Source organism: Nothobranchius furzeri, chromosome 18, assembly GCF_043380555.1.
Source record: "Nothobranchius furzeri strain GRZ-AD chromosome 18, NfurGRZ-RIMD1, whole genome shotgun sequence".
Lineage (NCBI taxonomy): Eukaryota > Metazoa > Chordata > Actinopteri > Cyprinodontiformes > Nothobranchiidae > Nothobranchius > Nothobranchius furzeri.
The window spans coordinates 9,853,009-9,870,756 of NC_091758.1; the positions used below are offsets into that span (position 1 = coordinate 9,853,009).

Here is a 17,748-nt window from a genome sequence, read left to right on the forward strand (position 1 = left end):
ATTAGGGTTGTCACGGTGTGAAAATTTAACCTCACGGTTATTGTGACCAAAATTACCACGGTTTTCGGTATTATCGCGGTATTTTTTTTAAACGTGCTACATTTTCACACAATTAAATAAACCCTGTATGTCAGGAAATATTGTCCTCAGTTTGTGTCTAAATTTTGCCTAAAATGTGTTATTTTGTAATTATGTTGTTTATTTGTTTACATTTTTTCCCTTTAGTCTTTAAAACACCAATATTTGCCCATAACTTCTTATTTCATGTCTGTTTGATGTCATCATTTAAAAATATTAGATCAGATGATACTCAGTACTCGAGTAGCCTTCTAATCAGATACTTTTTTACCCTTACTTGAGTAATAAAGCCTATATCAGGAAAATATTGTCCTCGGTTTGTGTTCTTCCAGTGAGCTTTGCAGATTTGGGAAAATGTCATCAGGCAGTAATCGTTGTTAAATTCATAATTATTCTCTGAGAGAGGCCAACTCTTATCTGCCCCTGGGAGCCCCGTAATGCATAGCGTCATTTCAATATGGCGGTGTCCGCGACACGGTTTATATGCAGGTAGCGGCGCTGCGGCTGCTTTATATAGCGACTCGTTGCATTCTCCCTCAACCCAAATCCTCGGATCACGCATTTAAGCTAAAACGCTAACGTTAGCTTGCCTTGCGTTGGCTGTAGAGTTGTGGGTGATGGTCACGCAGATGTGTCATGAGATTTGAAGCGTTGCTGCCTTTCACAGACACTTTTTCTGCTCGCGCTGCAAACAGGATAGCCGTCTTCTATCAACTGTCCCTCGACATTCTTCAAATATCCAAAAGATGCCCATACTTCCGACTTTGTCTTCTTTGAGGGATAAAAAATGTCCTCTTGAGCGCTGCCGTCTCCTCCTTTGGCCATTATTTCAGCTTTAGCTTCAAGAAAGTTTTGGTTGTAAACAACAAAGCGCGCATGTGCCGCCGGCAACTTCAGCAGATGATACGGTGGCTGGTAAGGGTCACCGCGCCTACAACGCAGCCACGGTAATCCACCGAGATAATATAGTTTTTTTTTAAAAAACAAGACGGTTATTATTATTGTCAACTTTTTTTTTTTACCGGGGTTTACAGCTACATTGGTTACCGTGACAACCCTACCTGATCGGTCTGCTTTGATCTATTTTGAAAACTCCGATCAAAACCAATAGGGGTGCAATCAGCCCATTGGAATCAAATGCCGATCCATCAGTGCATCCCTACATCCTTACCGATAAGCCCAACTACATTTGCACCATCATTGTTAGTTTGTGTAGATTTTGTCCTATGGTAGAATGAAGATCAAAGGACCGAGTATACGTCCCTGAGGATTCCCTGTACTATGCGTGATGGAGCATAATCTCTGAGATGGTTAATCTTTGACCAACATTGCTTTTCTGTATTGCTTGGAGTGTTTTTATTATAAGAACTTAAGTAGAACTAAAGAAGTCTGGTCAAGAATTTTCTGTGTCTCAATCGTTTTGTTGTTTTTCACTTTCCCACCTCACCAGATAAAATCCAAACCAGCGTCTGAACCCTTATTCACTTCTTCTTTCCTTGACCAGTTTTCCTAGACATGCTGCTGGATCTCAGTGACGTTCTGCAGGTACGGTTCAAAGATGTATTTGTGATTTTTTTCTGTCAATTCTCAGGTCTGTGAAACCTTCAGAAACAGGAAAAATCTGTTTGCAGGGAAAAAATATTATTTTAAAGACTTAAAGTATGAATGTTTTTGATTGATCAGACATTTCTTGACTAATACTAAAAACTTGATGCTTCTCACTTTATCTTAAAGCCACACTATGAAACTATTTCCTATTTTTAAATCATTTTCATGAGCCACTATGTGCAAAAATGGCCCTTTACAGGCTTAATTAAATGTCAGTCAGACACCCACCACCCTCTGTGGCCAGAATAATGCTCTTCTCTTCTGGCACTCGCAGAGTACAGACGCTTCCCTCTTTGCTCCCTTATCTTTTTTTTCCCAAGGCTCTTTGTCCGGTCTGCCCACAGAGTGCCTCTCTGCACTTCTCCTGAAAAACCCTAATTTTTAGAAATGGATTTAATTAATTGGTCATTCAACGCGATTGATACGATTTTTTCAACGATGAGAACGGAGCAGGGGGCTCCCACTTGCCCGCAAGGGACACACCCGGCGGGGTATATGCTCGATTCCTGGAAAGAATGGAGGATCATATGCCTCTCCCAGTTGTCCATTGAGGATGTCGAAGATGTGTGGATGTTTGGCCTGATGATCACTGGATTTCTTCTGATTGGAGTGGGAGGATATCTGGTTATCTGGAAATTTGGGAAGACGGGAGCGATTGGAGGGCAATCCGCACCCACGGAAAGCACCGTTCATGTGGGGACCTTACAGACTGGGACGTTACTCGAGGTGAATCGTAAGCTGGACAGCGTTCTAGCTGTGTTACCGGCATTAGTGCGCAAAATGGATGTCGGTCACCGGACGGTGTGGAGATGTTAAAAGCCTGAATTGGCTTCACTGGAGGACTTGAATGATCAGTTATAGACTTGCTCTCGTGGTCTGCCTGTATCTGTTCTGTCTACATGTGTGTGTGTAACCTTGGTCAGGCTGTGCTGCGGAGTCAAGTTCCTATGCTCTGGGTCACTGGAGCGCTGGCAATAGAGCTCCGGAAGTTGATGTCACGTTTCCCGGCATGCAACAGTTCAAATCGAAACGGCGCCATATTGGCAGGCAGAAGCCAGCAGCTGGACTATTTGTTATTGTCAGAAAACTCAATCAAACGGGAAATATGGTAGATTCCTGTTGTGCCCCAGATGCAGAACAGACGCGGACGACATAAGGGATGAGCCATCTACAGGATTCCCCAAGATCCGGAGCGCCGCAAACGTTGGATCATTGTAATAAAACGCGCTAGTGACCGGGCTGAAATGAAACTGTGGGATCCCGAGAGTAAAGGTTTTCGCTTATGCAGCGACCGCTTCCTATCAGGTACTTAAACCAACGTTTCCTCAACTGTGTATGATATTTATTTTAAATGCTTTTATTACGATTCTTAGTGGGCTTCCTAAACTTATTTTGGCGTGGCTTTTTCTGTCTTATTACTCATAGCAACAAGTAAACATCACGTAAAACGTTGCCTCGTGAGTTCTGCGTGCTGCCGTTTACGTGTTTTATGATCACAGCAATTAACCGGCTAAGCTGTATTTCATTTTTCAGCAATGGTTGATCAATTGTCAGATCACACATAAAAAGCACTTTGGATTGCTATTATCTGTCTCACCGAGACGGATCTCAGACAGATCCTGAGGCGCTCCTGCCTGACATATTTATTTTATTCACGGAAAACAATCAGACTAGTGATTTCTATTGGCGTTCAGTTTATACATTCAAACAGCACAGCACTCTATTTAAACTACTTACATGTAAATATGTTATTTGTCCATCCATCCATTTTCACCCGCTTATCCGGAGTCGGGTTACGGGGGCAGTAGCGTCGAGAGGCCCTGACTTCCCTCTCCCCAGCCACTTGGGCCAGCTCCTCCGGGGAAATCCCAAGGGGTTCCCCGGCCAGGTCCGGTAAGAAGTCCGCTCTGACAGCTTCTGGCGTTTTTAAAAAGTATCCCAGAGGCACAGTAAGGGTCGGAGATGTTTAGTCTATTTAATTTCTGACTTTATAAAACGATTTCTTCGGTTTTAAAGTGTGAAGTAAACTCCGACGACGTAAAATCCAAGCCAGTCCCGTTCATGTTCATGTTTACGATCCGTGTTTGTTTACCTTTTTTTCCTGCCAATTCTGCGTCTACTAACTGAGAGTCACGTGGGGTCCGGAGCTCTATAAAGCTTTTTCTGATTCTGATTTGCAACTTCTGACTGGCAGGCCGCCACCTGTTGGACTTGCAAAAAAATGGAGCTGACATACCTGGCATTACAGTCTGGTTCCAGCATGTTTTAGATCGTGAACAACGCTGATTTGTTTAATTTAGTGATGAATCACTCCGGTAGACACTAATGAAGGCTGAGGAGACATTTTAGAATTTAGATAAAGGTGTTAAAAGACGAACACACAGGAAGGACAAAGGTTTGACCACAGAGAATTAGTAAAGGACCCTAGGGGGTGCTAAAAGCAAGAAAAGCTGCCTTTAAAGCAACAAGTCACCTTCCTGAACACTACCATCCCATTGTAATTAAACTGTGTGTGTGTGTGTGTGTGTGTGTGTGTGTGTGTGTGTGTGTGTGTACTTAAAAACATCCATTTGCCTGTATTTTTACTGGCAGCAGTTCCCAGTGAGTCTGGGGTGTGGTGGTGATGGGACATTTCTCAGCCACAGCTGGTCTGAGACTTTTATTTTTAAGCACTCAGCTGTCCGGGTGCACCCCTTACCCCACCCTGGTATTTGGAGGCTACCAGTGGGTTTGAAGTGGATTTTTGGGTGGGTTGGGTGATTAATGCTGTGGCTGTGGGGCATTTATAGCCCACTATTTGCTCTCAGGCTTCCCCACCCACATCACTTGGCCCGTGTTGCGTAACTTAAATGACTGAATGTTGTGAAAGCCCTAGAGCACATAAGTAGAGCCCTTTCCTGATGCAGGTGTAGCTTGTTCAGCATGTATGCACATGACCAATGTGCAGCAGCATGTCAGGACTGTGGACAGCTGAGACCCTCCATGTGAATCCTGTTGCTGCAGTTTCCAGTTTTCAAGTTCTTCCTTCTTGGAGCTGTTTGCATGGTTTTCCACAGCTGATCAGGCCTTTGTGATTGATTTAAGCTGTTTGTAGAGACTCTGGTAAATAGGTGGGACTGGTTGGAGCTCTGAGGAAACACGGGAACGAGTGAGAGCGTTCAAGTCTTCCCCAACCAGCCTAAAGCAGGACCTGCATTAGGTTCTTGTGCTGCAATTACAACGATGCTCCCAATGTTTAGATCTGTCGTATTGAAGCGTTGCAGGGATTGTTTTTGAGATACTTTGGCGAGCTGTATGATTGTTGGTTGTGAATGTGAAGTATTGTGTATCGTTTGTTCTAAGGGCCCCTCGAAAACAAGATGACTCGTCTCAAGGTAAATGGCCTGTATTTGATATAGCGCCTTCTAGAGTCCTGGAGCCCCCCAAGGCGCTTTACAACACAATCAGTCATTCACCCATTCACACACTGGTGGGGATGAACTACAATGTAGCCACAGCTGCCCTGGGGCGCACCGACAGAGGTGAGGCTGCCGAGCACTGGCGCCACCGGTCCCTCCGACCACCACCAGCAGGCAACATGGGTTAAGTGTCTTGCCCAAGGACACAACGACAGCGACAAACTTTACAACAACTCAGTTGTACAAACAAATCTGTTGGATGAAGTGTACTCTGTATTTCTAAGCTGTATCTAGTATGGTTATTATTTTTTAACCCATTCTTAAGGTATAAATTGTCTATTGTATTGAGTTTATTTTATCTCATTACGATCGAACTTATTGTATTTTAGTGATTTCTCCCTCTGCTGCATAACTTTTACTTTTACTTGGCTGTAAACGAAACAAATTCCCCACTTGTGTTATCTTATCTTAAACTGAGCGGGGCTCGAACCTGCAACCTTCCGATTGCGGGGCGAGCACTTAACTCCTGTGCCCCTGCCATCCCGTAACGTTTCAGATAGCAGGAACGGTTCGGATTCATCAGTATGAGTCTTTTTCTGAGTCAAACATCAGACAGGGAGGCGTATCGCTGCACGAAACCACACGGAGAGGGGAGACGGGTCAGGACCAGCGGCTACAGCTAAAGGAGGATTATAATAATGGAAGCAGCTGTTAACGCCGGAGACCCTCACATCACATCAGAGCGCCACGGTTAATCACACATATTGAGGTGAAGGATTGGGTTGGGTTACGTAAGCAGAAGCATTAACCTGCCGGTGACACAACAGCTGAGTGAGCCTGAAACAATCCAGGGAGTGGCTCCAATGGTTTTGATGACTGCTGTCAGACACGCCTCACTCATCAGGTGCTCCTGTGTCCTCTGCAGGTGAACGTTTACGTGTTGGGACGGACCTTCCTGCTCCTGGCCAGAGAGCTGTGCATCAACGCCCCAGCTATAGGTACGACTGAACGCTGAGTCAGCGCAGCTCTGAGGCTTCTCAGCAGTTACAACCCGACTTTCAACACTGATTAGGTTTAACTCTGCTCCAACACACCTGATTTCAAACAGCAGGTGATTAACAGGCTTCTGCAGAGCCTGATGAGCTAGTGCAGGTGACTGTTGGAGCAGAGAAACCACTAAAATGTGCTGGACACCGGCCCTCAGGAACCCTCTGCAGGTGTTCTGGGTTCATCAGCTGGTTAGAGTGACACTGGGTTTAGAACATTGAAGATTTCACAATATTCTTATAGTCTGATGTGTTGGGTGTGGGGGTTTCATCAGCTGTGAGCCAGAATCATCACTATTCTAACAAAGGCTGAAATATCTGATGTCCTGAACACACCAGGACATCGTAGTTCTCACGTTTCCGTTCACAATGAGTGTGTGTGAGACCCTGGTGCAGGAGAAACCAGGCTGTAGTTCACAGCTTCACCGCCAGGGGGCGCTGCAGCCCCTCACAAACCAGCTCAGCACCAGAATGACCTGTTTTATTATCAGCTGGAGAAGCTTTCTTGTACAGAACACATCAGGTGTTTACCAGCAGCAAGCTGCCAACAGCCAAACAGCATTTTACAAAAGGCCGTCGTCTGAAGTGCAAAACAGCGGTCGTTGATGGACCGCTGCCTTCCTTTTTTGCTTTTATGATCAGAACACCACATGAATCCTGCTCTTGGTGGGATCTTGCTGCTGGAGCTGGAGCCAGGCTCGGCTGGTGACGTAGCCACCGGCAGCAGAAATAACCAGCTTAAATAAAAAATAACGTTAAATTAAATAAGACCAAACAAGAGCTCCTTTCTTTTAAAGAGTCTCAGATGGAGCCAGGCCCGTTGGTGTCCTCACTGCTACATTAGCTAAGAGTCATCAGTACAGCCAGCGGCTCATGCGTAGAACACCAGCTCTGGGATCTGTCCTCCCTGGACTCCCGTCCCATTGGTGCTGTCCGAGGAGCACTGGAACTGAAACGTCACCTTCCCACACTGCACCTCCGTCATGCCCTCCTGACCGAAGTAGCTCAGCTCGTTGCCGTCCAGCACCGCGCTCACCGTGTAGAAGGCGTCCTGCTCCACCTGAACAGGGTGTTCGAACCACACGGGAAACGTGCTGCTTGACCCGTCCGACACGAACTTGGTCAGGTTCTGTGCCAGGATCGCCCCCTGTCTCTTCAGCTCTATTTTGACGCTGTACTCCGCTTTGCCGCCGCTGGAGCCGTAGAGTCCCAAACCGGCGATAAAGATCCTCTTGTCCACAGCGAACTGGATGCTGTCGCAGCGGCCGCGGTAGCGCCACTGGTTGCTCCGGTACGCAGACGACTGGAAGCGGTGGCACCTCTGAGGAGACAAGCCTTTCCTGGGCACCAGAGGGAAGTCCAGGTCAGGCTTCTTGGCTGCAGTGTACCACAGGAAGACATTGTGCGTCTCCTCCAGGGTCAGGATATCAGATTGTGCCGCCCCATTAGCAAACTCCTCCAGACTCATGGCAGGAATCCGCACCAGGAACAGCGCCTTGCCCAGAACCTCCCGTTTGTTCCGAGTTGTGGGTCCTAGTCCTTGTCTCTTGCACTCGGCTGCGGCCCAGTTCATAACCGCCTCGAACACCACCTCCTCCTTGGTGTTGAGGGTTTCCCTCCTCAGGATGATTTCCAGCGTCTGCAGGTCAATCTCACAGAACCCCTCCGAGCCCAGAGCCAGCTCCGCCTGCGCGTCGATCACCTCCCAGCAGCGCTGGGTCAGTTCGGGCTCCTCGAACAGGCGGCTCTGGGAGAGGAGCACACAGGCGTTCTTGGCTTCCAGACTTGTTTCCAGGAAGGTGACGCAGGCTCTGGCCAGTGCGGGGACTATGTACTTCTTGGCGGCGTAGAGGGTGGCCAGCACCGTGTCCGCCTCCAGGTCGATCTCATCGCTGTACAGGTACCTGAGACAAGAACAGAGCCGTAAATGTGATGATCTTTATCTCGTTTACAGCCTCGTGGATAAAATGTTTGGGTGCTCGTCCTGTCTAAAGCTACGGAGCTGAATCAGCTCTAAACGCCGTCTGTATGCATGTGTGCAAACCCTAGAGCTAAGAGAGGAAAAAGGTGTTTGAAGATGAACAAAAAGCCCTGAGAAAAGCAGCAATTACGGAGCGTCGTGCCGCCACAGCTCCCCGGTGCTCGGCTCAGGGCGAGTAATAACACACTTTGAAGCGACGGGCTGTGTGTGGAGGGCTGCTGGGGAGTGGCTTACTTCAGCAGAATCAGGAAGGCAGGAGGTTCCACATCGGGGATGTGGATCTCAGACTCTTCCTCGGCCAAATCGCTGTAAAACATGGCACAGAAGACCGAGCTTCCCACGGCAAGCACGTACTGGAGGGAGGGGGGCAGACACATGCAGCCTGTCACTCACACTGTTTGTGGCCAAATGAGCAGGAGCAGAAAGATCATGGGCTGGTGTCTTTACCTTGTGGGCTGGGACCTTCTGAGAGGCCCCTAAGGGCCCCACGATGAAGTGGACATCAGCCATCAGCTCGTTGTTGAACATCAGGGCGTTCCTGGAAGAAAAACCAGTTCCACACACGAGTCAGGGAGCTGACACTGCGATGGATGGGGACAAATCAAAATACTACAGGTGCTCACGAGGGACACCAGGGCAGCGCTGGAGCTCGTAAGCTGCTGCGGCTCACCTCTCCCGGAGCGTGGGGTGGCTGCACTGCCAGCTCGGAGGCTCGATGTTGTTGTTGGTGATGTTCAGCTGGCTGGTGGGGGAGGTCGCGGCGGTCCCCCCGCCGCCGCCGGCCGGGCTCAGCTGCACCTCTCTGGGCTTCTCCTCCACCGTGGTGCCGCTAGCCAGGTTGGTGGCGGTGGTGTTGGCGGGGTACAGCTCCGCAGCCATCTTCCTCTCCTTCTTCTTCGTGCTCGTCAGGGAGGACAGAGTTAGGATGGACTCATAACATACCGGCAGCCTGCCGACCTTCTTGGACCTCTTCAGCGTTTCTGGGAGCAGGAGAAGAAAAGTCAAACACCTCATGATCCGGCCATGATGGAGCAGCCTGCAGTCTGCCGTGGGCATGGGCTCAAGCAGCGGATCAGCTTCGTGTCGGTACCCGGTGTCCTAGATCACTCGGGAGGGTCGGGGGTCTCCGTGCGGAGGGTTACGGTCCACTCCGGCGGTGTCCGCTCACAACTTTCACCACAAACAGCCTGGCTTCTTCCACAGGCAGGGAGCTCATCCTCACCGGGCTGGGAATGTCCTCTTATCCTTGTTAGTTTTCCCTTTTCCAGCGACTCGTTAATCCGGATAGTCCAGCTGGCGCTCCCGCTCCTCCGCTAATCCTCACTCCCGCTTCTCCGCCTTTTCACGTCGAATAACGAGCAAGCCGAAGCCCGCTACGACGTTCCGCGGCCGGACGCTGCCGAGGTAAATAAGTACTCGCTAGTAGTGAGGAGACTCCGCTCCGAGCTCGGCTCTTTTTTTTTTACTGATTCTTTTTCCTCCGTGGATCTCCTCAGACGCTCATGGCCGAGGACCAATCAGATCGAGGCACCGCTGAAAAACCCCTCCCCTCAGCTCTGACCCCTCCTACAAATCTGAACGAACAGGGGCGTAGTTCCCGGACCGGGCTCCAAGAGCAGCCCCCCCCCCCCCCCACCACCACATTTTTATGTTTAAGGGAGTCATTTGTAGCCGCAGCGTTAACCTGGTCAGTAAATGTAACATCAGTTGTTTTTTCTGATAATATTATTACATCTCATATCTGCATCTAGTCAATAAAATGGAATAAAGAGCCAACTAGTAAAACATCTAGAGAGACAACAAATAATGACATTAAATCCTACGATAATTCCACATGAAATTCTGTGACTACAGTTTATAAAACAAGATAGAATATTGTGTATTTACAAAACAGAAATGTACAAATAAGAGATCAGTAGAATTTTAGAGATGAATCAAATCTTTTCCATCAGTGCTTTTCTTTTTTTTCTGGCCCCTTTACCATTAAAGTAGGCAATTTCTACCCTTAGTGAGTCATTCATGAGAACCTGAGGTTTTGTAAAAAGTAATTAAATGATCAGTTAAATGTAGCTCAGGTGCTGGGTGGTGCAGAGGCAGAACTCTACCTAAAATTAGAAACGGGAAAAATAACTAAAACAAGATTCCAGGGAATGAAGGAGCACTGGGCTGCAGGGAATGTGTGTCCTCATAGGGTCAGCAGACTTTTTATTTTTCTTTCGGCCTGGTTTTGAGATTAGACGCTGCAGTGAAACTTGGAGCTGGCATATCATCATTACATGGAGCAGAGGGGGAAGGGATCAGCCTCGATCTAATTACCAGCTGACTTTACCAGCTTTCCACTGCTCTGCTTTTTAAGAAGAGACACTTCAAAGACGTCTGACTCTGTGGTCACAACCAGGACCCAAAACCCCTCTTCTCTTTGTCTGAAGGCTGCAGAGAAAATAGGGTTACTTCTAATTTTAGTTCCACATGAAAACGGTAATGGCAAAATAATTAGAAGAAACAGATGATAAAAAGTAGGCCAGAGGCCGTCAGTAAAAAGATGAAGTACTTTTTAAGAATTAATCTGAAGCTAAACTAAGTTTCTGCTCTGAGATTTAAAACAGACGACGTTAAACAAGCATAATCTGAACCAGCTATTTTGTTCAAGTGCATTTGATCTGAACACTAATCGTGCTGCTTTTCACTGGAACCAATTAGCAGCCAGTGCTGGGAAACTGGTTTAACTGGGAGGCTCACCAGAGGTTATGAGTTTAAAAATAGAAGATATCTCAGTTGTTTGGAGGACATTTCCCAGTTACAGTTAGTTGTAAACAAAATTATAGAAAGCAGTTACAACACAGAGAATCCATATCAAGGGCCCTCGATATGGTCTTAAATGTGTTCAAGGAGATGAGCTCAGTTAATTTCCTGTCCTCCTTCAACCAGGATAACCCCCAAATTCCACTACCTCCGCTCCGCTCCGACACGAACGCCGGAGCAAAATCGGTCCCGTTGTACTCAATCAGAGCAATTTCACTACTGCAGCCGTGCTTCGGCAGTGCGGCGCCGTGTGCCACCCTCTGTTCTGGCGTCCGGCAAAAATAGAATCGATCCTATTTTTGCCGGACGCCGGAGCACCTCCGCAGTAAATGGACAGAAATCACAACCGCCCAACAGGAAAAGGAGCAAGCACAACTTCCGTTTTTCACAATAAATCGATAAACAAAAGGCGTTTTTTGTTTCATATGCACAGGTTTAACAACTTTTAACGACTATCAATGGCGGCTGACGTTTAAATGCACAAAAGTAAGCCATAAATACAGTTTCTACTATCAAAGTAGTCACCCTTTGTTGATCCAAACACTGCTGATCTCTCAACACAAATGATGGGCAGATTAAACAGTTCATTTCGATGCTTCTCCCACACAACGGGTGTTTGGAACTAACTTCCGCGTTTATTGCTCGGACTGTATCGCAAGATCTCGAAAATCCCGCGCATGCTCGTTTGCCCACCTCAGGTCTCCGCACCAGAGCAGAGCCGTTGTAGAGTGGGTACCAGTAAAAATTGAGTTCGGAAACGAGCGGCTGTGGAAGGCGGGGGCGGACCGGAGCGGAGGTAGTGGAATTTGGGGGTAACGCAAAAACTGTCGTTCTGTCCAGCCGATCATCCAGTGTGACATCATCAGGTGGAGCAGGACCCCGAGCTAACCAGAAGGAAACATGGCATGCCCCAGAGACTTAGACCCGATTTATATGGTTATATACTGGTCAAAAGTTTTAGAACACAATTTTTCCAGTTTTTATTGGAAACGATGCAGTTTAATGTCACATTGCACTCTGACATGAAAATAAGAAACTGCAGTTAAAAAAGAAATCATGGAATCCATTTATAGACCAAAATGTTTTCTAAACTTTTGACTCATCAAAGTAGCCACCTTTGGCCGATATACCAGCTGAACACACTCGTGGCGTTCATTCTGCAATAGAAATCAAAGATTCTTCTGAAAGTATCTGCTGCAGAAGTTCCCATAAATGTGTGGACCTTGTAGGTTGCTTTGCTTTCACTCTTCTGTCCAGTTCATCCCAAACCAGCTCCATGGAGTTTAAGTCTGGAGACCTGAGGTAGTTCTGACATAGCTTGGACTTATGTTTTGGCTCATTATCTTGCTGTAGGATGAACCCCTGACCAAGTAGGCGCATACCAGAGGGTACTGCATGGTGCTGGAGAATGCTGTGGTAGCCATTTAGGTTCAGGGTGCCGCTCGCTCTTTACAAGTCATCGGCCCTGGATCCTGCAAAACAGCCCCAGACTATCACACTTCCTCCTCCATGTTTGACAGTTGATGCCACACACTGTGGAACCATCCTTTCACCTACTCGACGGCGTACAAAGGTCCTGCGTGGTGAACCAAAGATTTCAAATTTGGATTCATCAGTCCATAATGCCTTCTTCCAGTCTTCAGTAGTCCAATGGCGGTGTTTCATGGCCCAGGCAAGCCTCTTTCTCTTACTCTGACGTCTTAGCAGTGGCTTTCTTGCTGCAACTCGTCCTGTCAAACCTGCAGCTCCAAGTCTTCTCTTCAAGTTGAAACTGAGACTTGCTTACTACGACCACTATTAAGCTGTGCTTGAAGCTGTTGTCCTGTGAGCCGCCTATCACACAAGCTGTTAACTGTCAGAAACTTGTCCTCTGATGCAGTTGTGGCTTTGGGTCTGCCAGACCTCTTCCTGTCAGAGTTTACCCCAGAGTGCCTTTTGATGGTGAAGGAAACTGTACTCACCGACACCTCGACTTTCTTTGCTACATTCTTAAGTGTTATGACGGTCTGTCTCTCTTCCATTGTTAATTGCTTTTTTCTCACCATTTTTGTAGCAACACACCATTATCTGCAGTACAACACTGTTCAACTGATGCTCACGGGTTTGGTACCACAGTATGTTCCAACCCTGCTTTTATGCAGACAGAGGGGGTTGTAAGTACTCCAGAAAAGTTGGAACACCTGTTAGTAGCAACAGCTAGATCAACCTCCATTGCTGCAGAACAGCTGTGTTCCCTGAAAAAGGCCTTTTTGTATAATTCTGAAACGTACATAATTTTTCAGTTATGAGTACCCTTACCTTTTTATAACCTCTGGTAGTTCACCACTTAACTTTGTACCATTTCTAGCTATTCATTAGACTTGAATGACTTAAACTGTTATAAGTAACTGAAAAAAATGGGGCGTTCTTAAACTGTTGACCGGTAGTGTACATTACGAAGCCACCAATATTTTTAAAGACTGGACGTAATTTATTCATTTTCAACAACATTTTGATGGATATTTCCAGAGCTTAAATATACTTTAAAGTTTGAATATGGAACATGAACACCATAGCGACATCTAGTGTGTGGAGGTTGTAGTTGCAACAATAGAACATGAGGTGCTTCTTAACTCATGCACTGCCATTGACGATAAAAGTCGTCATGTTAAATCCAAACATTGAAAATTGCTGGCAGCAAAGGGCTTTACTGATCAGGAAACGTCTGGCAGTGAATGAGTTAATAAACACGAATGTAATGAACACATGCAACATAAACACTGAACAAAGGCACAATGAACATGCTTAAAAAAACAATGTATTTATAAACACAAATGTAATGAACACATGCGCCATAAACACGCTTAAAAAACAATTTATTAACTCAATCACTGCCATTGACGACAAAAGTCGTCATTTTAAATCCAAACTTTGAAAATTGCTGGCAGCAAAGGGCTTTACTGACCAGGAAAGTGAATGAGTTAATGTCAAGGAACCTCGCCTTGATGTCTTGGCCCCACCCCGGTTGCCTGGGAGATACATCCTCAGGAACCGCAAAGGCGTGCTCCAATGTTCATGTTCTACCGAGGCGTCTGTTCTCCATTTGTTAGCCGTTTAGCTAGCTGAGCAAGGATGCACGGGAGGTGTCTTGTAGCCTAGCCTTGGTCAAAAATTTCCTAGAATACACCGCTGTATTTTCATAAGGATGCGGATCAGAAGCCGGCAGCTACTTTGGGGACAAATTGCTTCCACCATTGCAGTCACATTTCTGGTCCACAGTTTGTTGTCCTCCACCTCTTCATGCAGCAGCCGCCTTCAGACACACATTTCCTGTAATCTCATTCCACGAATTAAAAGTTAGCTGTGCATCTTTGCAATTCTTCAGTAAAGGTTGTAAAAACATTAATGTTGTCGGAAAGTCTCACTGCTGGCATGTCACAGAGCGCTTGCATCAATGCACGATGGCGTTGCGTCTCTCCGTGACCCTGCACACCGAGAAGCATGAACGGGGCTTTAGTTACACGATCAGGATGGTAACTATCCATGCTTACAACTGTTTACGCCAAAGGACTTCCAGAGTTTTGGGTCCTCAGGGGGATTTGTTTTGGTCCAAAGCTGAGCTAAAGTTTCCTCAATCTCACGGTTTGTTTACTGTGCAGAGTTTTGGCTGGAGGTTGATCCTGAGAGGTGTATGGACTAAGAACAGATCTGAAACCAGCTCCTGGACCTCCTCCATGTCAGACATGACCGTTTACCTTCACCAGGCGTCACAGGAAACCCACTGGCATGTTGGCTCTCGTTCACAGGAAATAACCGTCATCATAACATGTTATTTAAAACATTCTCACAGATGTGACTTAAGAAATAAACCCAGAGGATATAGAAATGCAGGAAGAAAGTGTTTTGGGAGTTGTTAGTGATTAAAATTATTCTCCTAAACAAACCAAATACTGCACAGCCAGGCAGGTTTTACTCAGAAGATATTTATTTTTACACATTTGTGGTTTATTTGAATTAATTGTTTAAAAAATAACTTTAAAGCTCTTTCCAAGTCCTCCCTCTCATGTTTTACAACTTCTTCCACCAACCAGACCCATGCCTTTATATTCCCCGCTTTGCCCAAATGCTGGAGTTTGGTGAGAAGAACCATGACGTCTCCATGACGGCACTGCGGTTGGTCCAGAGGATGAAGAGAGACTGGATTCACACAGGAAGAAGGCCGTCGGGACTCTGTGGAGCAGGTGAGCACAGGAGGAGACATCTACTGTCCAAGCAGTCCAAAGGCTCGAGACAGCATGGACATCTGGGCAGGGAAGCCTTTCTGCTGGACTCCACGGGACCGGTTTCCCTTATCAGAACCTTGGATCAGCGGCTCTGAGGCCAGCCATGCTGTTAGCTACTTAAGCTACTAGCATCCTTTGCTGCAGATCTTATGAGTTAGTAGGAAGAGTTGGGATGAGGAAGTAAATCTGTTAACACAGAAACTGGGTGTCCTGGTGGGGGGTAGGCTGGGGAATAGGGCTCTTCCAGGAATGTTAAAGTCTTTTTAAAATAATTATAACATTTTTGGCTTTCTTCCCGAACCCCCTTAGTTAGGAGAAATAAAGTTTACAACTACAACACCGATGAGCTAACAGCTAGTCCAAACAAGGCAGAACCAAAGAGTTGCTGAACGCCTTCACGAGCTTAAAGAGCAAGTCACCCCCAAATCAACCTCTTTCGCTGATACATTACATAAGAGTGTCTAGTCGTGCTGTAGACACGTGCACTCAGTAATTTGGCAGTTTAGTGGATCTTAGATCAAATTTAAATATTCTGCCAGTGTTGCGCCCTCTTCAGGTAAAAACTCTGCACTACATTTGAATAGAAATCTGCCATCGCTGTTGGCTAAGTGGTACACCACGATGTTAGCTAGTCCATTATGATGTCACAATGTCGTTTGAGCCTGTGTGTGTGTGTGTGTGTGTGTGTGTGTGTGTGTTTGTTACCAGCCCCGTCCTCTTAGTCTGCCAGGCAACAGCATTTGTTGCAGTTTTCACACAGGAAGTGGACTGCCTGTCCTGTCTTTGTGCTGTCTAAAGCCTAGTTTACACTTCCCCGTCAGCTACTTTGAGCTAACACGCACTCGTATTGATGGAGACGTTTTCCCTTTGTGCTTCTCTGGTGTGTCGTTGTTGAGAACCAAATCTCTGCCAGGACAGCAGAGGGCATTGCTCCTTTCTGGTGCGCCCTGCTATCGTTGCTGTCACGTCTCTAGTGTGTTTATATTTGTATTTCAGAGACTTTTAACACGGACACACCTGTCCACGCCGTCACCACCTCTAAACTCATGTTTACTATAATTTCCTGACATGAATGAAAAGTTTGCTGCGTATCTTGGTACTCCTTCAGTCACAGGTGTATGAACGTTTTACATCTTCAGACTTCTTCCATGAGATGTTCTTCAATCTGCTCCGTGTCTGTTGCTAGATACGTTCGGCTCTCATTTTCTGTTTTAGGCGGAATGGGGGTGCTGTTGATGAAGGTAGTAGAAGCGATGTCCCGAGCAATCACCGGCTCGCAGTCTTCGTTGCCTTCAATGGACTTTTAGACAAGTGGGCTCTACTTTGTCTGTCCTTGCGGGCCTGTTGGAGAGCCCTTGCAACAACTGATAATGGCGTGACATGTCTGAGCTGTCATAGACAGATAGGTATAAACTAGGCTTTACTTGGATGACTGCTTTACTTGGATCTTTTTCTTCTCCTACTTAGAGTGCCTCTGTGGATTTTCCGCTGAATTTCTCTGATTTTGGATCTGGTCAGCTGGTCTCTAAATTCCATTGATAAACCTGGATACATGATGGATTCCTGGAGTGGAAGATTGTGTCTGTCGCTGGATGAGCAGCTGGATCTGATTAGCAAACTGGCTTTGGTTTCAGAACTTGTCCACAAAATGGATCAGAAGTTGCTGAAGCTTACAGCTCAGCTTGGAAACTAACCCTATATTCGGCTGTTTGGAAATGACCAGAGATCACTGAGGCAGACAAAACTCGCTCCGTCTGAACCAAAACAGTTGTTGTCTTAATGTGGCCACCACACGTTGGCCTTGGACGGCTGTTAATCCAAAACCTCCTGGATATTTATGTAGACAGAAGCTCTTCCCCTTCCTCCCCGTTTTACTCACCTGGGATCTTGGACTCTTTGGACAAGCTTAGACAACGAACATTGTAGCTGAACTTAGAGAAAGTTCACGGACTTAGTTACACAGACATGCATGCTCTCACACGACAACCACGCTCATACTCCCAGTTTTCCAGCGTGCTTGTGCGTCCTTGAAATTTCCCTCCCAATTCCTGGCAAGGGAAGTTAAAAGCCACGCTGATGAGTAGCTGCTAATCTTCCTCAGATGCATGGTCACTCCCACCCCTCCCGCCTACCTCATGTTCAGTGATGTAGCAACTGTCTGAACATGTGCTTTTATGTCCGAGGTGTTCTTCCCTACAAGCCAACTCTGTTCCCTCTAGGAAGCACAGTGCAGGCGCCGTTTTCCTGTCTGTGTTTCATGCGCTGTGTGTTATCCTGGTGAGGTTGTGCTGACACTACATTTCACTTTACCGGGACGCTGGTTCCATGAAAGTAAAGCTATCCTTAATCCTACCCATAATCTCACAGCAGTGCAACTCTACCACTGACTCCATTTGTTTGACAACGTCGATGTTTTATCTCCGCAAATAACACAAGCCTGAGGGAGTTCTGCTGTGTTGTGGAGTTGCTAATGCTAACATTTAGCTAACGGTTAGCTTCTAGCTGGTTGTGTGTACCTGGTTGAGTTTTAAGGTCTCAAGGCACTGGCTGTACCCAGAGTGCAGGAGAAGATG

General features: G+C 46.6%; 2 protein-coding genes across 4 annotated transcripts in view; one reads left to right on the forward strand and one right to left on the reverse strand.

The window, feature by feature from the left end:
* The window catches only part of LOC107391633 (transcription factor IIIB 90 kDa subunit), a 133,155-nt gene that overhangs the window by 30,486 nt on the left and 84,921 nt on the right, over window positions 1-17,748 (forward strand). The window contains exons 5-7 of one of the 2 annotated variants that reach the window (XM_015969022.3): window positions 1,592-1,623; window positions 6,010-6,082; window positions 14,984-15,133. In XM_015969022.3, the coding sequence (XP_015824508.3) occupies window positions 1,592-1,623; window positions 6,010-6,082; window positions 14,984-15,133 (255 nt within the window). The remainder of the gene's footprint in view (window positions 1-1,591; window positions 1,624-6,009; window positions 6,083-14,983; window positions 15,134-17,748) is intronic. The other variant, XM_015969023.3, reaches the window with a different exon arrangement.
* LOC107391634 (BTB/POZ domain-containing protein 6-B) lies at window positions 6,598-9,655 on the reverse strand. Of its 2 annotated transcripts, XM_015969025.3 has the most exons (5): window positions 9,202-9,655; window positions 8,782-9,091; window positions 8,559-8,649; window positions 8,346-8,464; window positions 6,598-8,034 (listed from the first exon to the last, which is right to left on the reverse strand). In XM_015969025.3, the coding sequence occupies exons 2-5, from the start codon at window positions 8,988-8,990 to the stop codon at window positions 7,002-7,004; spliced, it is 1,452 nt and encodes a 483-aa protein (XP_015824511.1). In that variant the 5' UTR covers window positions 8,991-9,091; window positions 9,202-9,655; the 3' UTR covers window positions 6,598-7,001. The 2 variants fall into 2 exon arrangements, with proteins under 2 accessions (XP_015824511.1, XP_015824510.1); XM_015969024.3 differs by having other exon boundaries at window positions 8,782-9,655.

Excerpts from the sequence above, each read along its gene's own strand:
- LOC107391634 (XM_015969024.3), bottom strand. The coding sequence starts at position 9,167 with ATGCCCACGGCAGACTGCAGGCTGCTCCATCATGGCCGGATCATGAGG. Across the intron at positions 8,650-8,781 it reads CACCCCACGCTCCGGGAGAG|GAACGCCCTGATGTTCAACA; the intron begins GTGAGCCGCAGC and ends TTTTTCTTCCAG. Across the intron at positions 8,465-8,558 it reads AGAAGGTCCCAGCCCACAAG|TACGTGCTTGCCGTGGGAAG; the intron begins GTAAAGACACCA and ends CCCTCCCTCCAG.